The sequence below is a fragment of the Protopterus annectens genome, chromosome 8.part0, assembly GCF_019279795.1.
Source record: "Protopterus annectens isolate FY-2018-M chromosome 8.part0, PAN1.0, whole genome shotgun sequence".
Taxonomy (NCBI): domain Eukaryota; kingdom Metazoa; phylum Chordata; order Ceratodontiformes; family Protopteridae; genus Protopterus; species Protopterus annectens.
This window is the reverse complement of record NC_056741.1, coordinates 1,226,204,937-1,226,232,260: the sequence shown is the minus strand read 5'-3', so window position 1 is coordinate 1,226,232,260 and position 27,324 is coordinate 1,226,204,937. Positions and strand designations below refer to the sequence as shown.

The 27,324-nt window shown below is 43.4% G+C and overlaps 1 protein-coding gene across 2 annotated transcripts in view; it reads left to right on the top strand.

Moving 5' to 3' along the window:
- LOC122809322 (RNA-binding protein 10-like) overlaps positions 1–27,324 on the top strand; it is a 1,914,178-nt gene that overhangs the window by 1,718,083 nt on the left and 168,771 nt on the right. For both annotated transcript variants that reach the window (XM_044080723.1, XM_044080722.1), the window contains exon 21: positions 2,947–3,138. In XM_044080723.1, coding sequence (XP_043936658.1) covers positions 2,947–3,138 — 192 coding nt within the window. The remainder of the gene's footprint in view (positions 1–2,946; positions 3,139–27,324) is intronic.

The window sequence follows — 27,324 nt, the reverse complement described above, 5'->3', positions numbered from 1 at the left end:
TATCTCCCTTCATCACACCTTTGTTTGTTTTGGTGTGTTTTGTGCCATGGTGTGAACATTTATTTTTCCCAGCATTGTCCTTTCAGGGCTTAGCTTCCCTTTTTCTGTTGGCATGATAGTTCTGAAGGGCTTGGCATCTAAACTTGTCTTTTTAGACAGCTCAGTAAGAGCTTGACTGACAGTTTGGGCATGTGGAAGGTGCCCCTGGAAGTAAGCCCGGCTGTTATATCCTATGTAGGATATAACTCGTGCAGCTAAAGCTACTGCTTCGGTGATCATTTGAGCATCTGCTGTTATGGTAAGTTTACTTACATAACTAATTTTTTGAGGACCTGCATATACATTATATCTGTTTTGTCTAGAAAACTGAACTTTATTGTATTTTCCTACGGCTGTACCATTTCCAAGGATGTTTTTGTCTTCATGGCTTTGATGAAGTGATAATCAGAGAGAGTTGTAATGTTTTCTGTGCAGTTGCAGCTGTTTTCCTCTCCTTTTCTGTCATTTGGCTTTATCGAAAGAGTTGAGCTATTTGCTGCCACATGTTAGATAAATGTAGTGACAGTTTCATCTGATTCCATTTGGTCTTCTCATGTTTGTATGGACATTAGCACTCGGAACTGTCATCTTGGACTATCTTACTTGTGACTCTGCTCAGTAGAAATCTTATAGGCTGTGTTCCTGCCCTTGCCACTAATAATAAGTTTAGACGGAAAGCAGATGTTTTCTTTGCCCATGTCTGATAGCTTTACTGCTGTTTCATGCCACACGCATACGTTTATGAAACATTATATTCTGGTTGATAATGCCTGTGTTTCTGTGGCAGGCTTGTCTTCCAAACTAGTCCCTTTACTTTTCTGAATAACAAAGTGAAATTCCTAAGCACAGGTGATATTTTAAACAGTAAGCTGTAAAAGTATTGAGGTTTTTTTTTTTTTTTACTAGTTTTGTACTAATTTCCAGATGGTACATTTGGAGATCATATTGTATTGTACATGTAGGGCGGCCACGGTGGTGCAGCGGTTAGCGTTGTCGCCTCACAGCAAGAGGTTCTCGGTTCGATCCTCGGCTGGGGTGCCTTCTGTGCGGAGTTTGCATGTCCTCCCTGTGGTCGCGTGGGTTTTCTCCGGGTGCTCTGGTTTCCTCCCACATCCCAAAGACATGCAGTAGGTGGATTGGACACTCTAAATTGGCCCTAGGTGTGAGTGTGTGTGTGCCTTCTATGGAAGGTTGGGCGCCGGGCTGGCAACTCGACACTGTAAAACTTCACTGCCGATCCTGTGTGTGGACAGATGATCCGCTGTGGCGACCCCTAACCGGGAAAAGCCGAAAGGAGGAGAAGAAGAAGAAGATTGTATTGTACATGTATTTGAATGTAAGCACTTGGTAAATTGTTAAACTTCTAAAACTGCAATTTCCAGTTAGTGGTATAAACGTTAATTGTGAGGAGTGTGAACTGCATAGTTGAATAAGATAGACCTTTTGAAATTATAAAATCTATATATTTAACATTTTCTTCTACCAGAATTACTTTTGAGGTTGCTGAAAAAAAGTCTGCTTCATTACAGATGTGCAGTCTCCAGGCTGAAATATTGTAGTAGGGCTTCTGGAAGGTGACACTTTCCTTTTTTGTAGGTATAATACAGGAAGTCATGCAATCTCGATGTACAGCTTGCTGTGTAAATACTATGAAAGTGTTTGTCTGATTTTTAGATGTATGCTGATATTTTACAAAGCAGACATTTTAAAAGAAAATTAGACTTGTACTGCATTTAGCTTTTGAGCAGGAAAATCTAAAATATATTGCACATCCTAGTTAGGCATGAGTCTTAACATGGACTGGCTGCATAGGTTGTGGTTGAATTCTGTGACTGATTCAAAACTCTTGTTTTGGAATTCATATTTCGGTGTTGTGATTTCTGGATTTAGTGCCTATTAGGATTCTGAGACTTCAAAAGAGAACCTCTGTAATTTGATCAGTCTTTCACTTTCCCTCCTTTTGTTTACACCTGGCATCTTGCATTGTCACTTTTTATATTCCAATTTGCATCATCTGACCAGATTAACACTCCATTTTGGTCTACAGATTTATTTCTTCTCCATTGTTTTCTTGGGGTGGGGGGAGGGGTATTTTAGCAGACATAACTGTGTATTTGAGGTACATGAAGTACATTTACATGCTTTGCTGTCCTTTCATTTTCATATGCTGGGCTGCTTTGCTTGTTGTAGGATGCTCAGGTTTATCCAACCAGTATTTTGCATTTCTGCACGCACCCTAGTTTTATTTATTTACTGTTTGGTAACTGGGTAGGTGGGGACTGGTCCAAAGACACTCCTCATCCACGACCTGAAAGTACAGAAACAAAAGCAATGTGAATATACAAGAAGCAAAGTGTTTAATAGATTGTTTTGAAAATTAGGAAAGATGACTTCATTTTTGGAATGAGAATTTAGTCTGCTCCATTACGTTGCCCCTTCGGTCCCATTTAAGCAGGTCTTGGATATGCAGTTTCTCAGAACTTGGGTAAAATGGAACATATTTCTATAATACTCTAGAAACTACATTGATCTTACTGTGCTAACTCACAAAGCTTGTTTTATGAACTGTACTTAAGAATATGTGCTTTTTGTATTTACTAGAGTTTGAATGCAACCTTAGTGCTGTATGTTATGCCGTACTACTATACTGTATATTCCTCACATAGTCATTTCATATTGTATACTTTTTTTACTTGCTGTAAAAGTATGTAGAGCCTCCTTTATTTCTACTGTACTTTAACATCTTGTATATTGCTTATTCTGCACTAACCATTGTGAAGTTTTTCTCCCTGAGCCTCTGCTGAAAGTAGGATTCATGGCCAAATGGACTGTCCCTGTAAACAAATGTAAAATAATAAAGTTTCAGTACTGCTACTTGAATGCTCATTGTTTTTCTTCCTGTTACAGCATTCCAGCCCACCATTAGGCTTAGTTGCAGCCTATAGTGGAGAGAGTGACAGCGACGATGAGGTGGAGAGAAGTGTGTTTCAGGAAGAGAAGATGACAGACTGGCTGAAACTGGCCTGTTTATTATGTAGGAGGGCATTCCCCAGCAAGGAAGCACTAGTCAGACACCAGCAGCTCTCTGAGTTGCACAAAGTAAGTACTGTGTAAGCGTGCATGCATTTAAAATTTGTGGGAAGAGATGGGGTTTGAGTCAGCCTGTTAAAGTTTCATCTGCAAAGGCGGTCCGAACACCTACAGTGCAAGTCCTGTTAGACAAGGTGGACCTCCTTACAACATTGTCATTGTACATCTTAAATCATTGTATAAACAAAAGTCAAATTATACACTGTGTTCCTTATATAGCTTTATTTTGAATATTTAATGTAGAGAGTGTAAAAAGCATTGTTGAAGAGCTTATGAAAAATATGATGGAGTGATAAGTGGCATAGTTTGAGATATTTTAATTGTGTAATACATTTGAGTTTAATTAAGGACTAATTCTTTATTCCCTTGTTAGTCAAGTGCCCATTTACAAGCACAGCCCAGAATGTTACAGCCAACAGTGAAAGACAACTAAGTACCGTGCATGATTCCCTTTAATCACAGTTTTAGAAATAATGCAGCAGTTGGTTAATTACATCAGCATACTGTTGTATTAAAGAGTTACTGTATCACACTTTGTTTGCATCCCTCTGAGAGACTTTTTTGTACGTTGTAAACGTTTGCATTCAAACAAGAAGTTACTGCACAGATGATTTCTCGTTATTTCAGGCTGCAGCAACCTGGAGCTAACTAGAAGAAAAGGACACTCAGCATAAATACCGTTACTACAAGAATTAATTTAAATGGGATAAAACCAAAAGCAGAAAGTCTTCCATCCCGTTCTTTTCTGGCACTTGAAGGTGTCTAGTGGGAGGTTGCTGCAGCATCACACCTTGACCATTAGGGGAGTCCAGCTATAAAGAGAGCTTTACATGTTGTCATACTTGGTCCTTTTTTGCCGCTGAGGTTATCTAGTAGCTTTGTGTAATTGGTCATTTCTTTTGGCCTAGTTCTTTAACACTGCTGAAGAATTGTATCCTTTTCTAACATACTACTTCACATTCATTTATTTAGGTGAGTACTGTTTACGTGACATCCTTGGAGAAGCTTGATAACAAATGCTTTTGCAGGTTTAACGTCCTTTTCCTGAAAGTTACCATCTGAAGTGTTTGTGTAAAGGGAAGCCACAACTTGGTTCATTATACATCCTCTGTCTTATTCTGCTGGTTGTACATCATGCCTTGCCTTGCCAGGAGGTGTAATACATAAAGGAGTTTTAACACATACCATTAAAATAAAGAATTCAAGTAATGTGCCTCACCACCACTTCTTGTAATACTTTCATATGTTTTGTGTGTTTAAAATACATAAGTTCTGCCAGAATAGTAGTGTGGATTTTTACTTCTCTAGAAGGCTGGAATGCCAAAGAGATAAGTTACTGTTTTGTGTGCAAGCATCAAGTGTAAGCAGTCCATCTCTCTCTCACTATCTGAAGAGAGAAGATCCTGATATGGGGATGGTTTCTTCTTCCCTTTCTTTTTTTCTTTTAAAGAAAGCAGACTCTAGATACTGAAAGCTGATATGCACTTTGTTGAAGGCTCTGCTGGACATGATCCTCTGCTAAGGAACAGCCAGTGGGTGGGAAGGGAACCAAGGACGTACCAATTAACTGAGGCACACACAACTGCAAAGTCCTAGGAGTGTGTGTTCTGTTTCAGACTTTTGTGTCCTCTAAACCAGATGACAATCTCTGAGGACCTTGCTTAGGGACAGGATTAATGGACCTCCACATCTTGATCAGGAACTCTTCCAACCAAGTGAAATAGTAGATTGACCGTCATCCCCTTATGAAAAATATGAGCCATGCTTGGGCAACAGGACACCTGCAGCATAGCATCAGGTCAGAATGTCACATGAGGGCTTCTGGCTGAAAGGGATATACCCCAGCAGCCTACAAAGGAACTTTGTCTAAGGCCTTGCATACACAGCATACATGACGCCAGTCTCAGCTTCCAAATTTCTGACTACCTTTCTCCTTCTGTCACTTGTCCTTTAGTTTTTCAGTGGTGTCAAGAGGTTTGAAATGAAGCACCACAGCAGTACATTTAATGGGCCTTGAACCTCTTTTGGTCTAAAGAGTTTTGCAGGGAACATGCCATTCCTCTAAGCTTTTTAGATGTAAAGCTCTGGCTCACCCTACAACTTTCAGTATAGTGTTTAGGCCTTAGGCAAAAAAACAGTACAGTGCCTGTGGAAACGTTTATATAAAATTTGTGTAATATATTATCTGCATTCTCTCTCTTAGCAGTAGACATGTACTGAAATTATAAAGTGTTGTCCAAACCTTCTAATACAATACAACATATTTGTAGGCCAACCAGTTAAGGACTAAAACACAAGAAATCTTCCACAAAACAGGGTACCTGTCTGAAATGAACTATGAAACAGGACAAACTACAAAATGGTATGAAACCATACAAGAAAGTTCTAAAAATGGTGTAGGAAGATGTCTGTGTTAAACAAGGAGCATACTAATGTCCTTCCAGATCCATGTGCCCAGAAGCGAGGGGAAAGATGAGCTCTGAAAGTTAGGATGGACATTAGGCCTTTAGTGGTTGAACTGCCATTAGCAAGAAATACTGCAGCAGTGACCTATACGAAAATCAACAAAACCCTCCACACAAAACACAAGACATATGAAAGTATTACAAGGAGTGGTGGTAAGGCGCATTACTTGAATTCTTTATTTTAATGGTATGTGTTAACTCATGTATATATTAAAACAAAGTCATTAAGTGCCGTTACGATGCAGCAGAAGCCTTTGCTTTGCCAGGTCTGCTGTATCTACTTCTGTGCTCAGGAGATATTCCTGGCTTAGGTTACAGCCACTTCTTGATGATATCAGGGCAAAACTCTTAGATGCACCCCTAGATAATTCTACCCTTTTTGGGTCAAAGGTGGCGGAATTATTCAAAACTCTGCAACAAAAGGGGAAGAGTTACAGGACCTCAAACACTTGTTTGTGTCTCCTATCCCCAAATTCCAGAGGTATTACCCCTCAAAGACCCAATTCATCAGGAAGCATTCTGTGTCCCCTCCTCCTCCTCCTCCTAGGAGCAGAAGGACTGTGAGGAAGCAAGCCACTCCTTGCAGGCCTGCACAAGACTCCAGCACAGAAGCCTCAGTTTCAAGACAGGACAGGTAGTCTGTGACTACCTGCCATCATTACAGCAACCCCTTGACTCCATCCTGCTATCCCTAAGGCTCTCTTTGCCTCCCTGCATGGAAAACATCACCACAGATAGGTGGGTCTTGTCCATCATACAAATGGGTTATTTTATGACCTAGATCACAACCCCTTCCGTGAGCGGCATTCCACAGTCCCCAAAAGAACAACTTCCATTTTTTCAGCCAGTTATAGACAACCTTATTGCCCAAGGAGCAATTCAGCCTGTCCTTATGCTAGAAAGGTGAGTGGGTTTCTACTCAAGACTTTTTCTAGTCCCAAGAAAAGATCCATGGAGACCAATTTTAGATCTTTCCCACCTCAGCCTGTTTCTGCAGGTGCCCACATTTCAAATGCTCACTGTGCAGGCCTCCTCCACTTGATCTTTCCTCAAGGGTTCTTGGCCACCTTGGGACATCAAGGATGCCTACCTACACATCCCAGTAAGGCCCAGCTACAGAAAATAGCTGCTCTTTTCTGTGGCCTTTTCACATTTTCAATTATGTGCCTTACCCTTCGGACTTTCTACAGCATCAAGGGTCTTCACAGAGTGCTTGGCACCAGTGGTGGCCTACTGCAGGACCCTGGGGATTTAAATTTTCCCTTACCTAGACGACCTGCTCATCCAGGCAGACAGCACAGAATCCCTACAAACCCTGGAATTCAAGTGATAAACGTGCATATATAAATAGTGGGCACGTGTTTTACTTGGTGTCATTTTGAAAGTACAGCCATAGAGAAGTCCGTGAGAATTAATGTAGTTTGTATGTTACCCATGTTGAAGTTGATAGCTATAACCATAATGTGTTTCTATATAATAAAGCTGCTTGAACAGAACTCATGATGACTCCCAAGACGAGGCGAGCAACATGTTGTCAGAACCAGGATTCCAGAGATTGATATTCAGAGCCACGAGGTGGAGAGAGAGCAGTGAAGGCAAACTAAGAAACGAGCATGAGAAAAAGCTAGAAAAGAAGCAAAGGTAATGAAACTTGCACAAACAGTTTACTTTATAAAAAAGATAAAACTGAGCATTACAAGGACACAAACCATAGTATTAAACAAGCAAGAGGCATGAACTGTTTGAGATTAAGATATTAAAGCAAAACGAGTTTGTGTTAAAGCAAAACGGGCATTTTTAGAGTAAAACAAGCACAAAAAAAGTACAGTGGGCATGAAAAGAAATTTAAATGAGCAAAACGAATATAACAAGGGTAAAATGGGCATGTTAAGCATAAAGCAAGGCGACTGCATGTTTTGTGGCAGAGTGCTGCGTTTTGGCTGTACTATGACTTCGTATTGTATCAAGGGCATAACTAGTTATTCAAATATCTCAGATTGTAAAAGTGCTTACAGTGTGTGCTCTACGAATCAGCTGTCTGCCATTATTGAATGTTTAGAATTTTATTTATTTGATCTATGTATGACAAAGCTGATCACGGAAGATCTGCATAACTATTTCTTGGTTAAGCATCCAGTGACACCAGTTCATAGGATGGTACTCTTATCGGCCCTAGGGCCTATACAAGCCTAGCCATAACAATTTCCTGGCTATTTATTCCCACAATATTTACTTCCCTGGACCCCTGAATAACAGGGCGAGTGATGTGATCCCCGGGGTGAATTTCCTATCTCCCATCCAATCATCAAGGTTCCTTTTGAAGAGGGCCAAAGAGGCGGTCTGCTTGACATGCATGGGCAGTCTATTCCACAGTCTGGGGTGTCTCTGGGTCAGGAACCTTTCCCTCTAGCATGTTTTGTTCATTGTGATGACGACATTTTGATCCCTGGAGCGTGTGGCTATGAGAGATTGGGATTTCTTTAAGTGTAGCATGTACAACAGCTCTGAGTTTGATATGGCCTTGTATGTTGAGCAGAGATCGCCTCTGAGTAGATGATATGCGTCATAGAGTATAGCTGGTGATTTTTTAGACGGGCATCTGCTTTAGGCCTGTGATTCTTTTAGTGAAGTATTTCTGTGGCCTTTCCAGTTGTTGCAGATGTCTTGAGAGGTACATACCAAATGGGGCGTTGTATTCTATAATGGGTCTAATGAGGGATGAGTACAGTGGGACAATTACCTCCTTTTTTCTGGATGAAAAGCCCTTAAGTGAAGAGATGTGCCACACAAGGATTTCCTGACTGTTGTGGCGATGTGGTTATCGAAGGTGAGACCACTGTCCACCTGTGTCCCTAAGTTTCTGGATGAAAAGCCCTTAAGTGAAGAGGTGTGCCACACAAGGATTTCCTGACTGTTGTGGCGATGTGGTTATCGAAGGTGAGACCACTGTCCACCTGTGTCCCTAAGTTTCATCACATTTTCGGTGTTTAGTGTACTGCCACCTATGTGGTAATTCACTGGTACAGTTTTTTTTCCCCAAAGGAGATCATTATACATTTTGTAGCATTGAGCTTGAGCCCATGGCTCTGGCACCAAACATCTGTTTCTGTAAGGCCCTTTTGTAGAGTATTCACATCATTTGGGGATTCAGTAATGGCTCCCAGTTTGCAGTCATCTCCGAACTTTGTTAGCCAGAGTCCCTTAGTGTTGGCCTGTACTTCAGAGAAGTAGATGCCAAACAAGAGCGGTCTCAAGACTGAACCCTGAGGTACTCCACTTGTCAGTTGTCTGGAGCTGGATTTGGAGTTGGCTACTTTTACAGTGTGGGTTCTGTCAGAAAGCCAGTTGGCGACCCATCGAGTGACATGGGGATTAATGCCCGCCTTAGTAACTTTATCTATGATTCCAGAGTGGGGGATGGTGTTGAAGGCCTTGGCGAGGTCCAGATAAGCTGTGTGGGGGCCGCCTTACCCTCATCCACTGCTTTGGAGACTGATTTAAAGAAGTCATTCACATTCAGGAGACAAGGTCGGCCCTTCACGAACCCAAACTGGGTGGGGCCCAGTGTTTGAATGTTGCTAATGTCTTTGTTTATAAGTTCCATGATGATACATTCCATGGCCTTGCAGATCAGGCTCGTCAGTCTGATTGGGCGGTAGTTCCCTGGATCCAAAGTGGACCCCCCCCCGTGGAGTGGGATTACTGTAGCTGTGCACCACTCAATGGGCACGAAGCGTGAGGTGGAGCTGTGATTAAACATGACACTTAAGTGAGGTGCCAGTTCATTTTGTAGTTCATGTAGTACACAGCCCGGGATGTTGTCTGGTCCCATGGATGCTGTATTCTTAGCTTTGGAGAGTGTGGTTTTTACCTGTGTGGTCGTTATTAGCAGAATTTAGCAATCTTTCGGTATTGAAATGGGCCCTTTAGGGGGGTGGTAGGGGGGTGAAGTTGGCACTGAATCGGTCTGCCAGGATATTGGCAATATCCTTGGGGATCAGTATATTTAATGCCATTCTGTTGTAGCTCAGAGCAGATCTGAGCATTGCCATTTAGATCCTTGTGGTTGTTTCTGGAATTTTTGGCAATTTTAATTTAGTAACTAGCTTTGGAGGATTTTATGAGGGATCTCTGCTTCTTACTGAGACTGGCAAGGGAGGTTTTTGCATCCTGAGATTTTTCTCTTTTCTGCAACAGTTTCTTCTTTTGTTGTAAAGTTTTTGTGGCAGGGGACCACCAGACTGGCTTCCTTATTTTGGAGGAGAGCATCTTGGTTCTATTTGGGATGGCATGAGTCATACATGAGTGGATGTGCTCATACAGTGCCTTAGTGTAGGTTTCAGCAGTCGTATTTTCAGTTCCCCTCTGCATGGGTGTCATGAAGTTTGTCACTTCTGACTTGAGTTCTGTATGGACTTCCTAAAATACATAAGAATATAGTGTGTCCCCTTATGCACCCAGTAGTTTCTAGTAGAGACTGGGTTACAGAGCCTCTTTCGATATACATTGAGAAGAATTTAAGACCAGTTCTAGATGCTGTTACTACAGTCCTAATGGATACTGGGTGTTTTTTTACATGATTTGTTTCGTGTCACGTGCAATGTGAATGTCTATTATGATTTTGCTTTTATTACACTAGATGTAGCCTCCTTGTTTTCTGTGATATCCAATGAATGGAGTATTGAGAACATCAGATGTTCATTGTGTTTCACTGTTGCAGTCATTACATTTGGGTTATCCTGCTGGCAGGCGACCCACAGTCGGCCCGAGTTCCAAAGTCTTGGTCAAGCGTCGGTTGCTGTCGCCTCTTCCCTGACGTCAGTGCGCCAGGGGTATAAAAGTTGCAACCTACGCCATTTTCTTCAGTCTTTCTTGCCGCGCAGTGCCCGAAGCAAAAGCAGTTCGCAAGTGCCGGTCGGCCAACTCCTGAGATTTTCAGAATTGAGTTTCAGAACCAAAGTCTTCAATAAAGCTAAATGCCCCGTTGGGGAAAGTTTTTCTTGCTCCAGACCGATATCAGTAAAAGTTAATAATTTTATTTCTTGTGGGAAGCAAATACCTCATAAGGACTTTCACTCTTACTGTATTCCTTGCCTAGGCCCTGACCACGACATCACTAGTTGTCGGTTTTGTGCTAAATTCAGTAAACTCACTATTAAATGTCGCTTTGATTTTGCTTTACATTATTTTGGCCAAAGATTTAATTACATAATGCAGTCGGAGAAGCCGACGACCGGAATCTATAAAAAACGCAAAGACAAAGAAAAGGACAGGCATCCGAGGTCCAAAACCGACGACGAAGCCTCTTCTAGGCCAGTCGCCGGTTCTGTGAGGCGTTTTCGCAGCTCCTGACACCCGCTACCTCAGAGCCACAGGCCACAACCGACAGCCACGTGGAGACACCAAGGCCTGTGGAAACTCAAGGTATTGGGCCTACGGAAACTATTCCCTCAGATGGGTCCGGAGCCGCTGAGCAGGCATCGGCTTCTGAGGGTGTTTTCAGGCCTCCACAGCTTACAATTAAGCCCTCTTCAGCAGCAAAGGCAAAATCAAAAACACCATTAAAGACAAGGAAACAGGTACAGTATTCTCCAGAACAGTCATCCATGCCAAAGAAACAGATGCTTAAAATGGCCGAAGACCTAATTACTTTAATCAGGGGTTCCCATCCCCCCTTTCCATTGCTAGAGCCAGGATTATTCAGAATCCAAGAAAAGGCTCCGAGACTTCCTGTTATTGCCCCAGCACAGGCCCCTGGCTATCACCCCTGTGCTTGATATTGTTGATGATGTTTTTTCTGAATCCAGTCTGTCTCCTGATTCTTTACCCCCTGCACCAGTCAAACCAGAGAGGTACTACAGATTCCCTGACTCTCATAAATTTCTTTACAAAAACCCTCCTGCAGACCCACAAACAATTTCTCAGGGTCCAAAAGGGGTTAAGGCTTCCACTGCTAAAAATCCTGTCCCCTCAGATAGGGATTCCATAGCTGTGTTAACAGATGGGGGAGAAAGGTTTACACTTCTGCAACTTTAGCTGTAAGAGCTTTAAACTGTCAGTTTCACATGCTTAAATACCAACAGTACCTCATGTCATTGTTAAAACAGAAAATGGTTTCAAATACTAAGGTCCTGACAGTAAGAAAATGCAGGATTTATTGCATGCAGTTGAACAAGTGGGAAAGCATACTCTGCAGTGTGGTTTTGATTCATTAGAGGCTTCTTGTAGAGCCGCAGTGACAGGCTCCGTTATTCATAGGCATGCTTGGTTGAAAGAACAAAGTTTACCTGACCATGTTAAAGTAAAATTATTGGATGCTCCATTACAGCATGATACTTTGTTTGGTGTTAAGGCAGAAGAGGTGTTAAAGAAAATGGAGGATAAAGCAAACTCAATGCAGACAGTTAAAGATTTCTTACAGGTTCAACCACCTAGATTTAGCAGAAACTGGCCTTAAAAAAATTGGTCCTTTCCAGTGTCGGACAGGCCACAAAGAGGCAGATACAGACGCCCAAGAGGCAGATCTCAGCCCCAAGGCTCCTACCAACCTAAACAATGGGGTGCTTCAGCCCCCAAAGAAGGGGAAGACAAATCACAACCTTATAGGAAACAGTTCCAATGACTTCCCTCTGCAAATGCCAAGCACTTACCTTTTGACAGCTCCCCTAGGGGGGAAAGCTAGCACTTTTCTCAAAAAATTGGCACATGATCACCCAAGACCAATGGGTGCTGAATATTGTTTCTCAGGGTTACAGGTTCCACTTCCACACGCTTCCAAAACCAAAAAGTATGCCAGAACTGCCACAAAACCAATGGGCAGAGGCACAAAAACAGATTACTGCTCTTAAGGACATGGGAGCTATTCAAAAAGTTCCACAGCAAGAACAAGGGACAAAGATTTTATTCAGGACTTTTCTTAGTACCCAGAAAGGACAAAGCCTGGAGACCAATACTGGACCTGTCAATCCTAAACACTTTCCTGGATGTTCCAAAATTCAAAATGTTAACACTACATCAACTTCTGCCCATGCTGGGCAAGAAGACTTGGCTAGTTACTTTGGACCTCAAGGAGGCATGCCTGCATGTTCCAATCAGACAATCTTGCAGAAGATACCTCCGATTCATAGCAGGCTCAATGCATTACCAATTCTCTGCACTGCCCTTTGGCTTATCTACTGCGCCCAGGGTCTTCACAAAATGCCTGGCACCAGTAATTGTATTTTGCAGACAAAAAGGAATCCAAATATATCCCTACTTGGACTACTGCCTTATTCAAGCAGAGAGCAAGGACATTCTTCTAAAGCATCTGGCATTTGTAAAAAGATTGTTAATTTGCCTAGGGTACGCAGTAAACGAAAATAAATCAAAACTAGTGCCCTCACAAGAGATAATATTCCTGGGTGCAAGCTTAAATACAACTGCCCAGATGGCTTATTTCACGCCAGACAAACAAAGGCAACTGACTCATTACTTTCAAATGATGGCAACAAAAACCCAGCTCCCTGCAAGAAAAATTCTGCAGGCCCTGGGCTTCATGGCATCCTGCATTCTACTAATTCCATACGCAAAACTGCATATGAGGAAACTACAATGGTATTTAAAAAGTGTTTCGACTCAGAATTGTCATAGCCTGGAGACAATCATTACTTTAATTCCCTGCCTACAACAGGAGTTTTGATGGTGGGCCCAGGCTTGTCACCAGAACAAGGGACAGCCTTTCACTTTACCCACAGCCAGGCAGACAATGACAACGAATGCATCGGATTATGCCTGGGGGCACATGTGGAAGGAAAATGCATTCAGGGCACGTGGGCCAAGGAACAAATGCATCTTCACATCAGTCAAAAAGAGATGCTAGCTGTACAGAATGCCCTGACAGCTTTCAAGGACCTACTACATCCGGAACAACTATTAATAAAGACGGACAATACCACAGTTATATGTGGTACATAAGCAAGGGGGCACACAATCCCACCCCCTATGCAGGCAAGGCATGACTTTGTGGAACACAGCACTGACTTACTGAGTACATCTGCAGGCACAATTCCTGCCAGGAACAAAAAATACACTGGCAGACGAACTAAGCAGAAATCTCATGGATCCTCACGAATGGAAACTAAATCCACAGGTGTTCAGCATAACGAGGAAATGGGGCCGCCCAGACATAGATCTTTTTGTCTCCCCTCACAGTTTCCAAATACAGAAATTCTGCACAAGAACTTGTCACTCTCAAGCATGGAAAGTGGATGCTCTATCATTCAGCTGGAAAGGCCTGACAGTCTGTGCCTTCCCTCCGATGCCTCTCCTTACAAAGGTACTCCTAAAAGTCAGACAAGAAAGGCCAAAAATGATCCTGATTGCCCCAGACTGGCCACGCCAGCACTGGTACCCACTCCTAAGGAGCTTGTCTCAAGGCCCAGCTTGGCCTCTATCTCAAATACCTCATCTTCTGACACAAAACAATCAGATTCTGCACAGTCAACTCAGAACCTTAAATCTGGCCGCATGGCAGATAATGTAGCCACTCAGACTGCACCTCTCTCTAAAGCTGTTATGGATGTTATTTTAGAAGCCAGAAGGCCCAGCACTAGGAAATCTTATGCAGAAAAATGGAAGAGATTCCGTGCTTGGAACCAGGCACAAGGGCTTGAACCATCGGTCCCTAATATAACTCGGATTTTACAATACCTAACTGAGATGCTGGACAAAGGCCTATCTTTCTCATCAATTAAAATCCATGCCTCTGCCATTTCAGCTCATTACAATACGGAACCTCCTATTTTTTCACATCCTCTACTACGACAGTACCTCAGAGGGGCAAAAAATATAAGACCCCCAAGGAGAGCACCAGTACCAACTTGAGATCTCAATTTTGTTTTAGAAATACTCACACTGCCTCCTTTTGAGCCAGCCAATCACAGCTGATCTAAAATTCTTATGGAAAACTGCTCTGCTCCTAGCAATAACTTCTGCAAGAAGAGTCTCAGAGTTACAGGCATTAATGGCTGTGGAACCTTTCATCATTTTTTCATCAGGACAGGGTCTCACTTAGGACAAACACAACATTCATGCCAAAGGTGGTCTCCAATGTGTCCTTGAACCAAACCATTCATTTGCCTACTTTCTACCCAATTCCACAAAATAAAGGGGAGAAACTACTGCACTCTTTGGATATACACAGACCGCTATGATTTTACCTGGACAAAACAAAAGCTTTCAGAAAAACTGAGTAACTGTTTGTAGCTTATGCTGCAGGATCACAAGGAAAGCCTATTACAAAGCAGACAATTTCAAAATGGATAGGCCATTGCATCCGCTTCTGTTATGCACAGCATGGCAAATCAGTGCCTAAGGGCATTACGCCTCATTCTGCCAGAGCAGCAGCCACTTCAGCAGCTTTCCTCAGAGGAGTACCAACCAAAGACATTTTAGAAGCTGTAACCTGGAGCTCAGTACACACTTTCACCAAGCACTACCACTTGCCTCTCTACTCTAAATCCAGAGCAGGTTTTGCCACTGCAGTTCTGCAAGGCCTGATAGCCTCTCCAAATCCAATTTAGACCCAGCCACCCAACCTCAGCTTTGGGATTCTACCCATGTGTAATGACTGCAACAGTGAAACACGATGAACATAGTGCAGTTGTGTACCTACCATAAATGTAGATGTTTAAGTGTATTCACTGTTGCAGTCCAGGTTACCCACCCATCATCCACCTTTTTATTGCTGGGACTTTTCTGTACTTAACTCTTTACAACCTATGTGGTGTATTTGGTTGTAGATGAAGAAAATGTTTATAGTATTATATGCATGTTTTTTGGCATATTTTATCTTTCCAGTCTTTCTATCTGGGGGTACCTGACATCTGGGGAAAGAAAAACTGTAAAAAATGGCGTCGGTTGCAACTTTTATACCCCTGGCGCACTGACGTCAGGGAAGAGGCGACAGCAACCGATGCCGGACCTAGACTTTGGAACTCCGTCCGACTGCGGGTTGCCTGCCAGTAGGATAACCCAAGTGTAATGACTGCAACAGTGAATACACTCGAACATCTACATTTATGGTAGGTACACAACTGTACTGTCTTTTTTGATGCTTGGAAAGTATATGACATGAGACAAAGTTAGTTTAATTTGCATTTTACTGGACCTGGTTTTGAACAACAATGTATTTTCAATGGAATAATTTGTTTACAGAAGGTTGGCATAGCGATGGGTGCGACTTGTGCCAACAGCTACGCTAGCCTTGCTTTAGCTAGGTGGGAGCAAGAATTTGTATTTAAGAATAATGTTTTTGTAGATTATATTTTTATTATAGGAGTTTTGTGGGTGACGTGTTTATTTTATGGAAAGGCTTGTTAAGCTTAGTAAAAGGTTTTGTTGAATGTTTACACTCCACAACACCATTTTTAAAGTTTACAGATACATGTTCAGTGCAGTCTGTTAGTTTCCTGGATGTAGTTATTAGTAAGACAGTAGGAGGCAGACTCCAAACACAAATTTTTTATAAAAGAATAACTTCACCGTAATATTGTGAAGGGGACACTATGAGGTTACATACAGATGAAAATTTAGAAAAACTACTAGTGGAGCTAAGAGACCATTTTTCTGAGAGAGGATACAATAGTATTGAGGTTGCTAAGTGCATTGAAGAGTTAGAAAGAGAGAACATAGGTAGACTGTATTTTTCTAGTCCACTTAGATACAATCCGGTTAATAGACAGGGATGTAGGAATGAAACGAGATTGGCATTAACATGTTCTAGTAATATTAATGTGGGCTGTGAAATTAGCAGGAAGAACTGGGCAATTTTTTAAATCTGAGAAAATGGAATAGTGAGTGAGAAACCTAACTTTACTTTTAGGAATAGACCATCGCTGAAGATAGTTGTGTTACAAGAATATGACGGACTTATGCATTCCTCCATCAAACCGTTCATGGACATTTTGTTGTAGGAAATGTAAGGCATGAAAATACGTACATATAGACAATAGGTTTACACATCCACTACAGATGTTTGTTATTTTAACTTCCCTTTATGCTGATTATCACACTAAGGTCTTGATTTATTTTGCATATTGCGTTGTATGTTATACCTCTTATGTAGGAAAGACTAATAGACACTTAAAGGATAGAATATTAGAGCATGTCAGTGATATTAAGAATGTAAAAACTAATGACCTAGGCCAGCCTGTTCTTGATAAAGGGGCAGAACCATAATTTTAAGTTTTTAGAGTTAGAAGTTTTAGTTACTAATTTGAGATGGGGAGATTTTAAGAACCTGTGGTAAAAGAACAGGAGTGGATAATATGACTGAATAGTGATAAATTTCCCAGGCGTAATGAAAGTGTATTTGAAACCAGTCTTGCATGACACCTGACACACTGAAGAATGTATTCTGTGTTCTGTCTTAATTTGAATAATGATGTTTTAATTAATGTTGATTGGATGTTTGTTAATATAAATGGAGGTGAGGGTTGTATGCTGTTAGGTCTGATGAAGCAGTTGTGAAAATAGACTGAAAGCACTTACCATTTTTATTGTTTACTGTGTATTAAAGTATTTATAGTACTTTCAGCCGTGGTACACTCTTTGGATTTTAGTGTGTGCTTATTGCTGTGCATGTATTCTGAAAAGTTTATCCGTGTGCAAAGTCAACTATTTCGTAAAGTACAGCCAGTTTGAAAAGTTTCTTGTGCTGGGTGTGTCTGTTCACAAAGTACTGCCATCACAGAGTGTTTCTTGTGCTGTGAAGAATTATCTAACAAAGTACCGCCATTTTGGAAGTTTCAATGTGCCGTGTACTGTTTAGTCCCAAAGTACAATTACTTCAAAATGTTTCTCGCTCTGTTTTGCCCAGTTCATTGGCACAGTTCAATTATTTAAAATGATGATAAATGACACTTGCTGTATGACAATTTTGAGTGTGTCAAAGTGCCCGAGAGAATTATTTTGCAAATCTCAGTTATTCGGAGGCTAGTTGTGCCATTGAGCAAAATTGCAAATAATGGCATAAATTTCTGGCATATGTGTGTATTTGTGCATATTTGCAAAATCCTTCACTGGTATGTGTTAATATGGCAGATGGATTTTGAAAGCCCTCACTACTTGTATGTAATCAGAGTATTGCAGAGAATTGGAGAATATTTGAGTAAGAGTACGATATTTTTATACAAGCAGCTTATTCCGACAGTGATGCATGCACCAGGGCATTCATTTTGTTAAACCTAGCTGGGTCAGAGGCCATTGAAAGAGAGCGTTCATTTGTGTATGCACCCAGGAGTATATGAGGGAGAAGGTGAAAATCGTCTTCTTGTACAGGCTGAATCAAGGGAAGATCTTGAGTGTTTGAAGCACAAATTCAGAGAAACTTGCAACCCACAGACAAAAATTACATGAGAGAGGCATTTGTTTTATACAAGAGATCAGAAACCAGGGGAAACCTTTGCAGCTTATATTACTGACCTGAGAAACAAAGCTAAAACACGTCAGTTTGGTGACTTAAAAGATGAGTTGATAAAAGACAGGTTTGTGTGTGATATTAATAGTGCTGCTGTGAGGGAGATTTTGCTTCGTGATAGTGATTTAACATTGAGATTTGTCAAATCCATGAAGTTACAGAAAGACACACAAACATGCTTGTAAATGACATTAGTATGATTTCAGCAGGCTCCAGAGCAAATGAAGATAGCATGCAACACCGTGGCAAGAAGAAGTAGGCCTAAGCACATGGAAGCCACAGCCCCTGCTAGTTCATAGAAGTTATAGTGTTCCAGCAAGCTCTAAGAAAGTGAACATGCTCAGTGTAGTACAACCATGAGTCAGCAAAACCCAAATCCAGCTTTATTGTTAACTGTTGCAGTTGTGGTGCTAATCACGAGTCTAAAAGAGAAAAATGCTTAGCATTTGGTCAGCAATGCCAAAACCAAAATGGAGCCATTTTCAGAAGTTTTGCAAATCAAATAAGCCTCACAAAGTTATAAAGAAAGGTCACTTAAAAAGCAAATTGATAAAGTGGAGTTGCAGCAGTCCACTTTCTATGTAGGTGGTATATCAGTAAATGGTGAAAGGGTCGATGCAGTGAATTTATCGGCAAGGAACAAAGTGTTTTGTACTGTCCAGATCAACGGTAAATCCACAGAGCTCAAAGTAGACACTGGTTCAAAGTGTAATGTTATATCAGCAGACACATTTGCTAAGGTGAGAACCAATGAGCAACTCAGTATGCCTAGTAGTGTGAAACTTGTTACATATGGAGGTGAAGAAATTCAAACTGATGGCTCAGTAGTACGCACATGTTTGGCTAAGAACTGTTGCATCTTGTCAATGTTCTTCATGTTATACTATTGCAGTCATCACATTTGGGTTATCCCTGCCAGGGTAGCCCTCAGTTGGCCCGAATAACAGAGGCTTAGTATTTCTGCGTCTGTTCCCATTGCTCTAGGACTGACGTCAGGTCTATAAAATAAGGCAGCCAATGCCATTAGATCATTCTTTCTTGCAGAGGAGCCCAAACCAGAAGCAGTTCACGCGAGTGTCGGTCGGCCACTACCCTGAGTTTTTTTTTTTCCGAACTGTAGTTGAAGTCTTCTAAAGCTAAGTATCCTGTTGGGGATCCTTTTTTCCTGCTCTAATCGATGTCAGAAAAAGTTAACAATTGTCTCGCCTGTGGAAAGCAAATACCACACAGAGACTTTGATTCTTACAGCGTCACTTGCTTAGGCCCAGACCATGATGTCCCCCGCTATAGCTTTTGTGCTTTGTTCAATGCCAGAACTATATGTCGTCAGGCCCTTATTGTAACTAGATATTTTCACTGTCAGTCCTCTAATTCCGATATGGCTTGGGTAAGCCATCCGACAGCAGGTCTTCTGAAAAAAACCTAAGGATAAAGACAGAGACCACACAGGTCCAAAACTACCAACAACGCTTCCGTTAAGCTAGTAGTCAGTTCTTCGGTCCTTAGTGAGGCACTTTCGCAGACCCTGATACCCGCTTCTGTGGATTTGCAGGCCGCTACCGAGACCTTTCGGAGTCTGGTATGCCTTGATACTCTTCGACTAAGGAGTCTGCGGATGTCTCTACCTTGGATGGGTCTGGAGCCGCTGAGCAGGCACTGGCTTCCGAAGAAGTACTTCGCACTACCGATTCTTGACGCAGACCGACTTCTTTCGCGTCTATCATTCTTTTGAAAACTACCGAGTTTCTAAGGCCCAGGGTATGAACCACACCCAAGAAACCGACCCAATCTCAGGCACCTGCTTCCTTGCTTCAATCTCAAATGCATAAAATTGCAGAAGACCTTATAATGCTGATCAGGGGAAGCCTGGCTTCCCCTTCCAAAAGAGAGATTTGTCCCTAGTACTTTTATCTGGGTAAAAAATAGGTAAAAAATGGAACTCTCTGCCTCCTTCACTTAGGACTATACCCAACACTGAATCCTTCAAGACCCAACTGTTCCTTCACCTATCTTCCAAATGGAAATGCTCCTGCTTTCACCCCACATAAATTCTTGGGATTCCCCACTAGGCTCTCCTTACTCCCACTCCACTTTACTCTCATACTTATTGCTCCAAAGATCCAGAACTAGCAGACTCCAAGCATGTAAATATTGTAATCGTCTGAAAAGTAAAAAAAAAAAAAAAAAAAAAAAAAATGTATGAATCCTACTCTTGTGTTTCACTTTGTAACCTTTATTTTATTGTATTGCTCATGGAGCTTTTCTCCCCGGGCCTCCACTGAAAATGGGCACTTCTTGGCCCAGTGGACTTCCCTGGTAATCAAACTGATAATAAATGATAAATCTGGACAGGAGTCCGATGACTATGAATATGAAGACATGCAGCCCCCCTGTGCTTATGAGGATTCTGATGGAGGAATCCATTCCTTCAGCCTCTCCACCCGAGGACTTTTCCTTTGGGGAAACCCTGCATACTTTAAGAGAACATTTCCATTGGGAATATCAGGAGGTGCTTTCGCAGCCCCTGACACCCGCTACTTTAGAGTCGCAGGCCACTACCGACTCCCACGTGAAGTCGGCCATGCCACTGGATACTCAAGGTATTGGACCCTCGGACGCTAATCCCTCAGATGGGTCCGGAGCCGCTGAGCAGGTACCGGCTTCTGAGGGTGTATTCAGACCTAAACATCTTTACATTAAAGCTACTTCAGCTTCAAAGGCAAAGACTAAAGCACCTTCTAAAGCAAGTAAAGAAACTCAAGAGCCACGTGGACAGGCCTCTATGCCCAAAAAACAGATGCTCAAAATGGCCGAAGACTTGATTACCTTGATCAGGGGTTCCCATCCCCCTCCTGATAAGAGGCCTAGGCAAGACACTGACTATGAATCTTCAGATTCCTCTTCTGATCAGGAATATTCTCTTCCCTCCTATGAAGATTCTGATGCTGAAGAATCTATACCTTCAGCATCTCCTCCTGAGGACTATTTTTTGGGGGGAAACCTTGCATACCATGAGGGAGCATTTCCATTGGGAGAGCCAAGATTTTTCAGAATCTAAAGAGAGACTGGGATTTTCTTTTACTACCTCAGCACAGGCCTCTAGCCATTCGGCCTGTGTTAGACATTGTAGATGTGTTTTCGGAGTCTTGTCTGACCCCTGAATCCTTACCCCCAGCTCCTGTTAAGCCTGGCAGATATTACAGGGTTCCTGACTCACACAAATTTCTTTAGAAACCCTGCTGCTGACCCAGAAACTATTTCACAGGGTCCAAAGGGAGTTAAGGCTTCCACTGCAAAAAAACTCATCCCCTTCTGACAGAGATTCAAGGGCACTGGATAGATTGGGAAAAAAGGTTTACACATCTGCAACTTTGGCTATAAGGGCCTTAAACTGTCAATTTCATATGCTTAAATATCAGCAACATGTCATGGGATTGCTTAAACAGAAAATGTTAAATCCTGAATGTGCAGAAAACAAGGAAATGCAGGATTTATTGTATGCAGCAGAACATGTTGGAAAACATACTTTGCAATGTGGTTTTGATTCTTTGGAGGCCTCCTGCAGGGCCGCAGTTACGGGTTCTGTAATTAGGAGGCATGCTTGGTTAAATGAACAAAATCTGCCTGATCGTGTTAAAGTAAAATTACTAGATGCATGCACCTTTACAGCATGATACCTTGTTTGGTGTTAAGGCAGAAGAGGTGTTAAAGAAAATGGAGGACAAAGCTAAATCTATGCAAATTGTCAAAGATTTTTTACAAGTATAGCCACCTAGGTTTAGTAGACACTGGCCTACAAAAAAAAATTGGCCCTTTCCTGTGTCGATACAGACCTCAAAGGGGCAGATCTAGACGCCCTAGAGGCAGATCCCAGGCCCAAGCAATGGGGAGCTTCTTCCTCCAAAGCTGGAGAAGATAGATAACAAACATTAACAGTCCCATTGACTCCCCCCTGCCTGCACCAAGCACTTATTTTCTGGTAGCACCCTTAGGGGGAAAATTAGCACTTTTTGCTCAAAATTGGCACATCATAACCCAGGACAAGTGGGTTCAAAACAGTGTCACAAGGCTACAAGTTCCATTTCCATACTCTGCCAAAGGCTGGCCAGATCTGCCAAAAAATCAATGGGCAGAGGCACAAAAGCAAGTCTCATCACTCATGGACATGGGGGCCATTCAACAAATACCAGAGCAAGAGCAGGGACAAGGATTTTACTCAAGACTGTTCTTGGTACCCAGAAAGGACAAGACCTGGAGGCCGATACTGGACCTATCTATTCTGAACACTTTCCTGGATATTCCGAAATTCAAAATGTTGACTTTGCAGCAACTTCTGCCCATGCTCTGTCACTCACTTGCTGAACTGGGCTGGCTTGAACTCCCTCACCTCCTTCAGTGGTATCCACTCTCATTCACCTGCAAACTAGTAAACCATCCACTAAATGTCCCATCCCTCCAGAATCTACTCCAACCCTGTCGCACCACCAGACCACTAAGATCCAGCAACAAAAATCACTTGCGGATGACTAAAGCCAATAACTCTGCTGGTGAAGCACTATTCTCTTGCGCCATAGCCAAATTATGGAACTCCCTCCCACCCACAATTGCATCCATACCATCATGCACCCACTTCAAAACTAAGCGCACCTAAAAACATGCTGGCTATGCCCTTGCAACTCCCACTCTTAATATCACCCACCCCATCCAACCACTACCTTTTTTTCCACTCCAATAACTACCTTGATTATAGCAAGCTCAGATGCTCATAAGCCTAGTACTTATTATGCAGGAGGAACTTCTTATTGTAACATTTGATGTGAGTGTGTTCAATCTCGCCTTTGTTCTTACACATGGGTTTGGAGCCGATCCTCTGCTCCGTGCCGGCCGACTGCAAGCTCTGCATCGAGAAGAAGCTCGAGGACATCCAATACCCACAATCCCCCTCTGCCTTTACCTCAGATCTAGTTTGCCGCTGCTGCATACACATCGCTGGAGACTAGCTCGAGGCTTTACAGATAAGATTTTTATCTATTCTGTTTAAATTTCAAAATTTTTTCTTTCAATCTAGTTACTTAAAGTATAAGAGTTAGGTGTGTGAGTGGATTAGGAATTCTCGGTACCTTAGAATAAGTTTAACTTAGTTAACTTTCGGGTATAGAGTTTTTTGGGGCCTACCACCCCTACTTGGACACTTGTGATTAGAAACTTGTTGTAGTCTTGCTTTTTAAGCAGTTATCACCGGATTTGACACTTTTGACTAGAAACTTGTTGTAGTCTTGCTTTTTAAGCTATTATCAAACGGACTTTTTATTACCGGATTTGACACTGTTACTGGATTTGACTTTTACTGGACTGGACTGTCTCTTTCATTTGTCAGTATGTCTGAGAAAATAAAATCTGGCTTCAAATGTTGTCAGTGTGGCCAAAAGATGTCGGTCACAGACAACCACAGTTCCTGTGTCTACTGTCTTGGCCCTCTCCACTTACAAGAGGACTGCTCTATTTGTCACTCTTTTAGTGGGAGGGTCATGACAGATAGGCGCAGGAAACTGATGGATAGAGGATTGTTGAAACCCTCTTTCCAGGAGGCTCTGGATGCTTCAGACCAGGCATCCAAGTCTTGAAGGAAGGCGTCGGAGCCAAAGTCATCGGCTCCGAGCTCTTGGTCTAGTTAGATCACCGGTTCCACAGACTTGGGGCCGAGTGTTCAACTGTTGGCAGTTTCGAGCCTCGAGTCTTGGAACCGGTGACGGAGCTCCCTCCACCGACTCTGTTGAGGTCGGCTCCGTCTTCGATCCCTTCGACTCGTTCTTCTAGGCCCCTTTCCGACACCGGCGTGGACCGTGTGGTGCAGAAACTGATGGAGCATACGGCCCTGTCCAAGCTTATCTCGGTCTCCTCTCAGTTGATGTCGAGACTTGAAGGCCTGCCACTATCTCCATCTGTTCCTCCTCCGAGACCTGTCCAGTCTTCGGAGCCGGAAGAAGCTGAACTGATGATTGTGGAGCCCTCGGTGCCAGAACCGTCCTTTTCTCGGTCGGCACCGTTTACCTCGACTCCATCCGATCCGGTACCGGAGTCTCGGGGCCAAAGATCCGTCCTTGGTTCCGGGACCGAGAGTCGGACCGATGTTTCGGTTCCGACGCTCTCTCGGGCCTCGCACGGATCGATTCGGTTCCGTCCTCGGGTCGGTGCCTTGGGCTCCTGTTTGGGATTCTTCCCATTTCTTGAACCGGGGATACCTCGACTCGGGACCCGGGGGCCTTCGACCTCATGAGGAAGGTGTTGTCTACCCAGACAACCACATCAGCAGGTACAGCTTCTCCTCCCCACAAAGGACCGTTATCCTCCTCTGCACCCACGGCCACGTCAAGCGTCGGGCACCAGTGTCTCAGCCACCCTGGAGGGTGCCCCTCTTCCTCGGAGGCTTCTTCGGATGCTCCCCGAAGAAGTTCCTAGGAAAAGACTGTGTAAGAGGAGACACTTGGATTCTCCACAAGAATCCTTGACATCTGATACTGATTTAGATGAGTCAGAAGGGTCCCCTAAGTCACCTACAGAGGATGTCTCTTTTCTGACATCTTGGAGATCCTAAAACAGAGAGGTGACTGGCAAGCCCTCCCCCCTTCTGAGGATGAGTCAGTTTTGCTGAAGGCATTTGGTGCCCGTCCTTCCTCCTCCTGGGTCACTCCGCCCTTTGATGAGTTAATGGAATTAATTGCTCGAAGGCGGAGACTCCTGACACGGTGGAACCAGTCCCTAGGAAGCCGAATAAGTACATCACGGCACCACAGGACAAAGCTTACCTCACCAAAGGAGTTCCAGTAGACGCCATGGTGGTGGCAGCGGCCACGAAGAAGGAGATGTCGGAGTCTTCCTCATCTGTCCATCCGCCTAACAAAGATTCTAGGACCATGGACAGATACGGGAAGCGCATTTTCAGTTCAGTGGCTTTTTCCATGCGTTCCCTGAACTATTTAACTCATTTTACACGTTTACAGAGGGATCTAGTCAAAGAGTTGGGAGATACCCTCCAGGGTGCTACAGATGCCGCTGTCTCAGAGAAAGTTACAGCGCATCTCAACACCCTTACGTCCATTGTGAACTCATCCATGAGGCTGATATCCTATGCAGCCGAAGGATCGAGTAGGGCAGCGGCTTCAGCGATTGCTCTTCGTAGGCAATCCTGGATGCGCTTATGTTCATTCGGAAGCCTTCAAGTCTTCCTTTACTAACGCCCCATTTGACGGAGCCACACTTTTGGCCCTAAAGTAAAGGAGACCCTTACCCGGTGTGAACAGGAGGGAAAGACTCTGTCTGCTGTCGGAGTCCGTTTTCCACCCTTCCAGACCGTACCCCAAAGGGCAACGTGGTGGGAAAATGTGGTTTGAAAACCCCAAGGATCTTTCCCAAACACACAGGGTGATGCCCCTCTAGAGGCAGAGGGGGCAGAGGTGGAAGACGCCGCCCTGGCGGCAGAGGGGTCCATAAAACCAAGGTGACAGGGATAACCTCCTGGCAAACCTTTCAGCACTCCTGAGAGGAGGCCCGACTGTCCTGCTCTGGAGGCAGTCGGGGTCGCTAGCTTTATACCCTCAGGCCTGGCAAAACCTTTCTTCAGACAATTGGGTAAAAGCGTTGTTACCAGAGGTTACAAAATCCCATTTCTATCCACCCCATTCCAAAGAAAACTTCCAGATGTACCACCCCATCTGCGAGCCAGCAGCTACAGAAATTTCAAAGCTGCTAGAAAAAAGAGTCATCCAACCAGTCCCAGCGGACCAAATAGGATTCGGAACTTACTCAAGGTTCTTTTTAGTTCCAAAGAAAACAGGGGACTGGAGGCCAATTCTGGACCTAAGTCATCTAAACACCTTTGTCAAGAAGGAAAAGTTCCGGATGGTCACGCTTCAATCGATCCTTCCATTCTTAAAGAAGGACGACTGGATGTGCTCAATAGATCTGAAGGACGCATACTACCACATCAAAATGGCCAGGGCGTCCAGGGATCATTTGCGCTTTCGGCTGGGAGCCAGTCACTATCAGTTTCGAGCCCTGCCCTTTGGTCTGACCACAGCCCCCAGGGTCTTCACCAAATGCATGGCAGTGGTAGCGTCTCATCTGAGGCGCCTAGGATTCCAGGTGTTTCCGTATCTGGACGACTGGCTCCTGTCTGCCACCACCAGGCGTCAACTGATACAAGCCAGGGATTACACCCTACAACTTTGTACACACCTTGGCATCTCAGTAAATTTGAAAAATCGTTGCTACAGCCATCACAGCATATCTTATTCATAGGAGCGGAATTAGATACGTCAGTTAGTTCTAAAACTTCCTACAGAAAGAATAGTAGCACTTCAATTCAACATTTCCTTCTTCTGTCGTCCAGAAAGTCCCCAGCAAAATTGTTCTGAAAGCTTTGGGTCTCATGGCAGCTTCTCTCATTGCGATACCATTGGGAAGACTGCACATGAGAGTGCTACAATGGCTTCTCTTTGCACAATGGTCATTCCAACAACTTCCACTGACTCACGAAATATTGATAACGAAAAGATGCAAATCACACCTAATGTGGTGGTTACAGACTTGCAACCTATCCAGCGGAACACCATTTGTGCTACCCACCGTCAGCGGCGATAACCACGGACGCTTCCCTGATAGGGTGGGGGCATCTTTCAGGGACAGACAGTCCAAGGCGAATGGACCAATCTGGAGTACAATCTGCACATCAATGTTCTGGAGTTGAGGGCAGTGTTTTGGCGTTGCAACACTTTGCTCCCCTTCTTCCTCCAGGGACCATTGCAGTTCAGACAGACAACATGTCCGTAGTCTGGTACATAAACAAGCAAGGGGAACCAGGTCTTACCAACTATGCAGAGAGGCCATGAGAATTTGGCAATGGGCAGAGTCCACGGTCGCTTTCTGATCGCAACGCACATCCCGGGGTCATCCAACGTCATAGCCGACAGGCTGAGCAGGGCAATACTATTGCCTCACGAGTGGTCCCTCAAACAGTCAGTTGCGAGAAGGATTTTTCGCAAATGGGGCCAGCCTACCTGCGATCTGTTTGCGTCTCCAATGAACACCAAATGCAGGAGCTACTTTGCCCTATTACCCCCTCCAGGGAAGTCCCCAGGGACGCTGGTGCACGATTGGCCCCGGGTCTCCTATATGCTTTTCCTCCATTTCCCTGATTGCAAAGTTTCTACAGAAAGCCAACAACCTTCAGAGGACTATTATTCTCATTGCTCCGTTCTGGCCTCGTCAAATTTG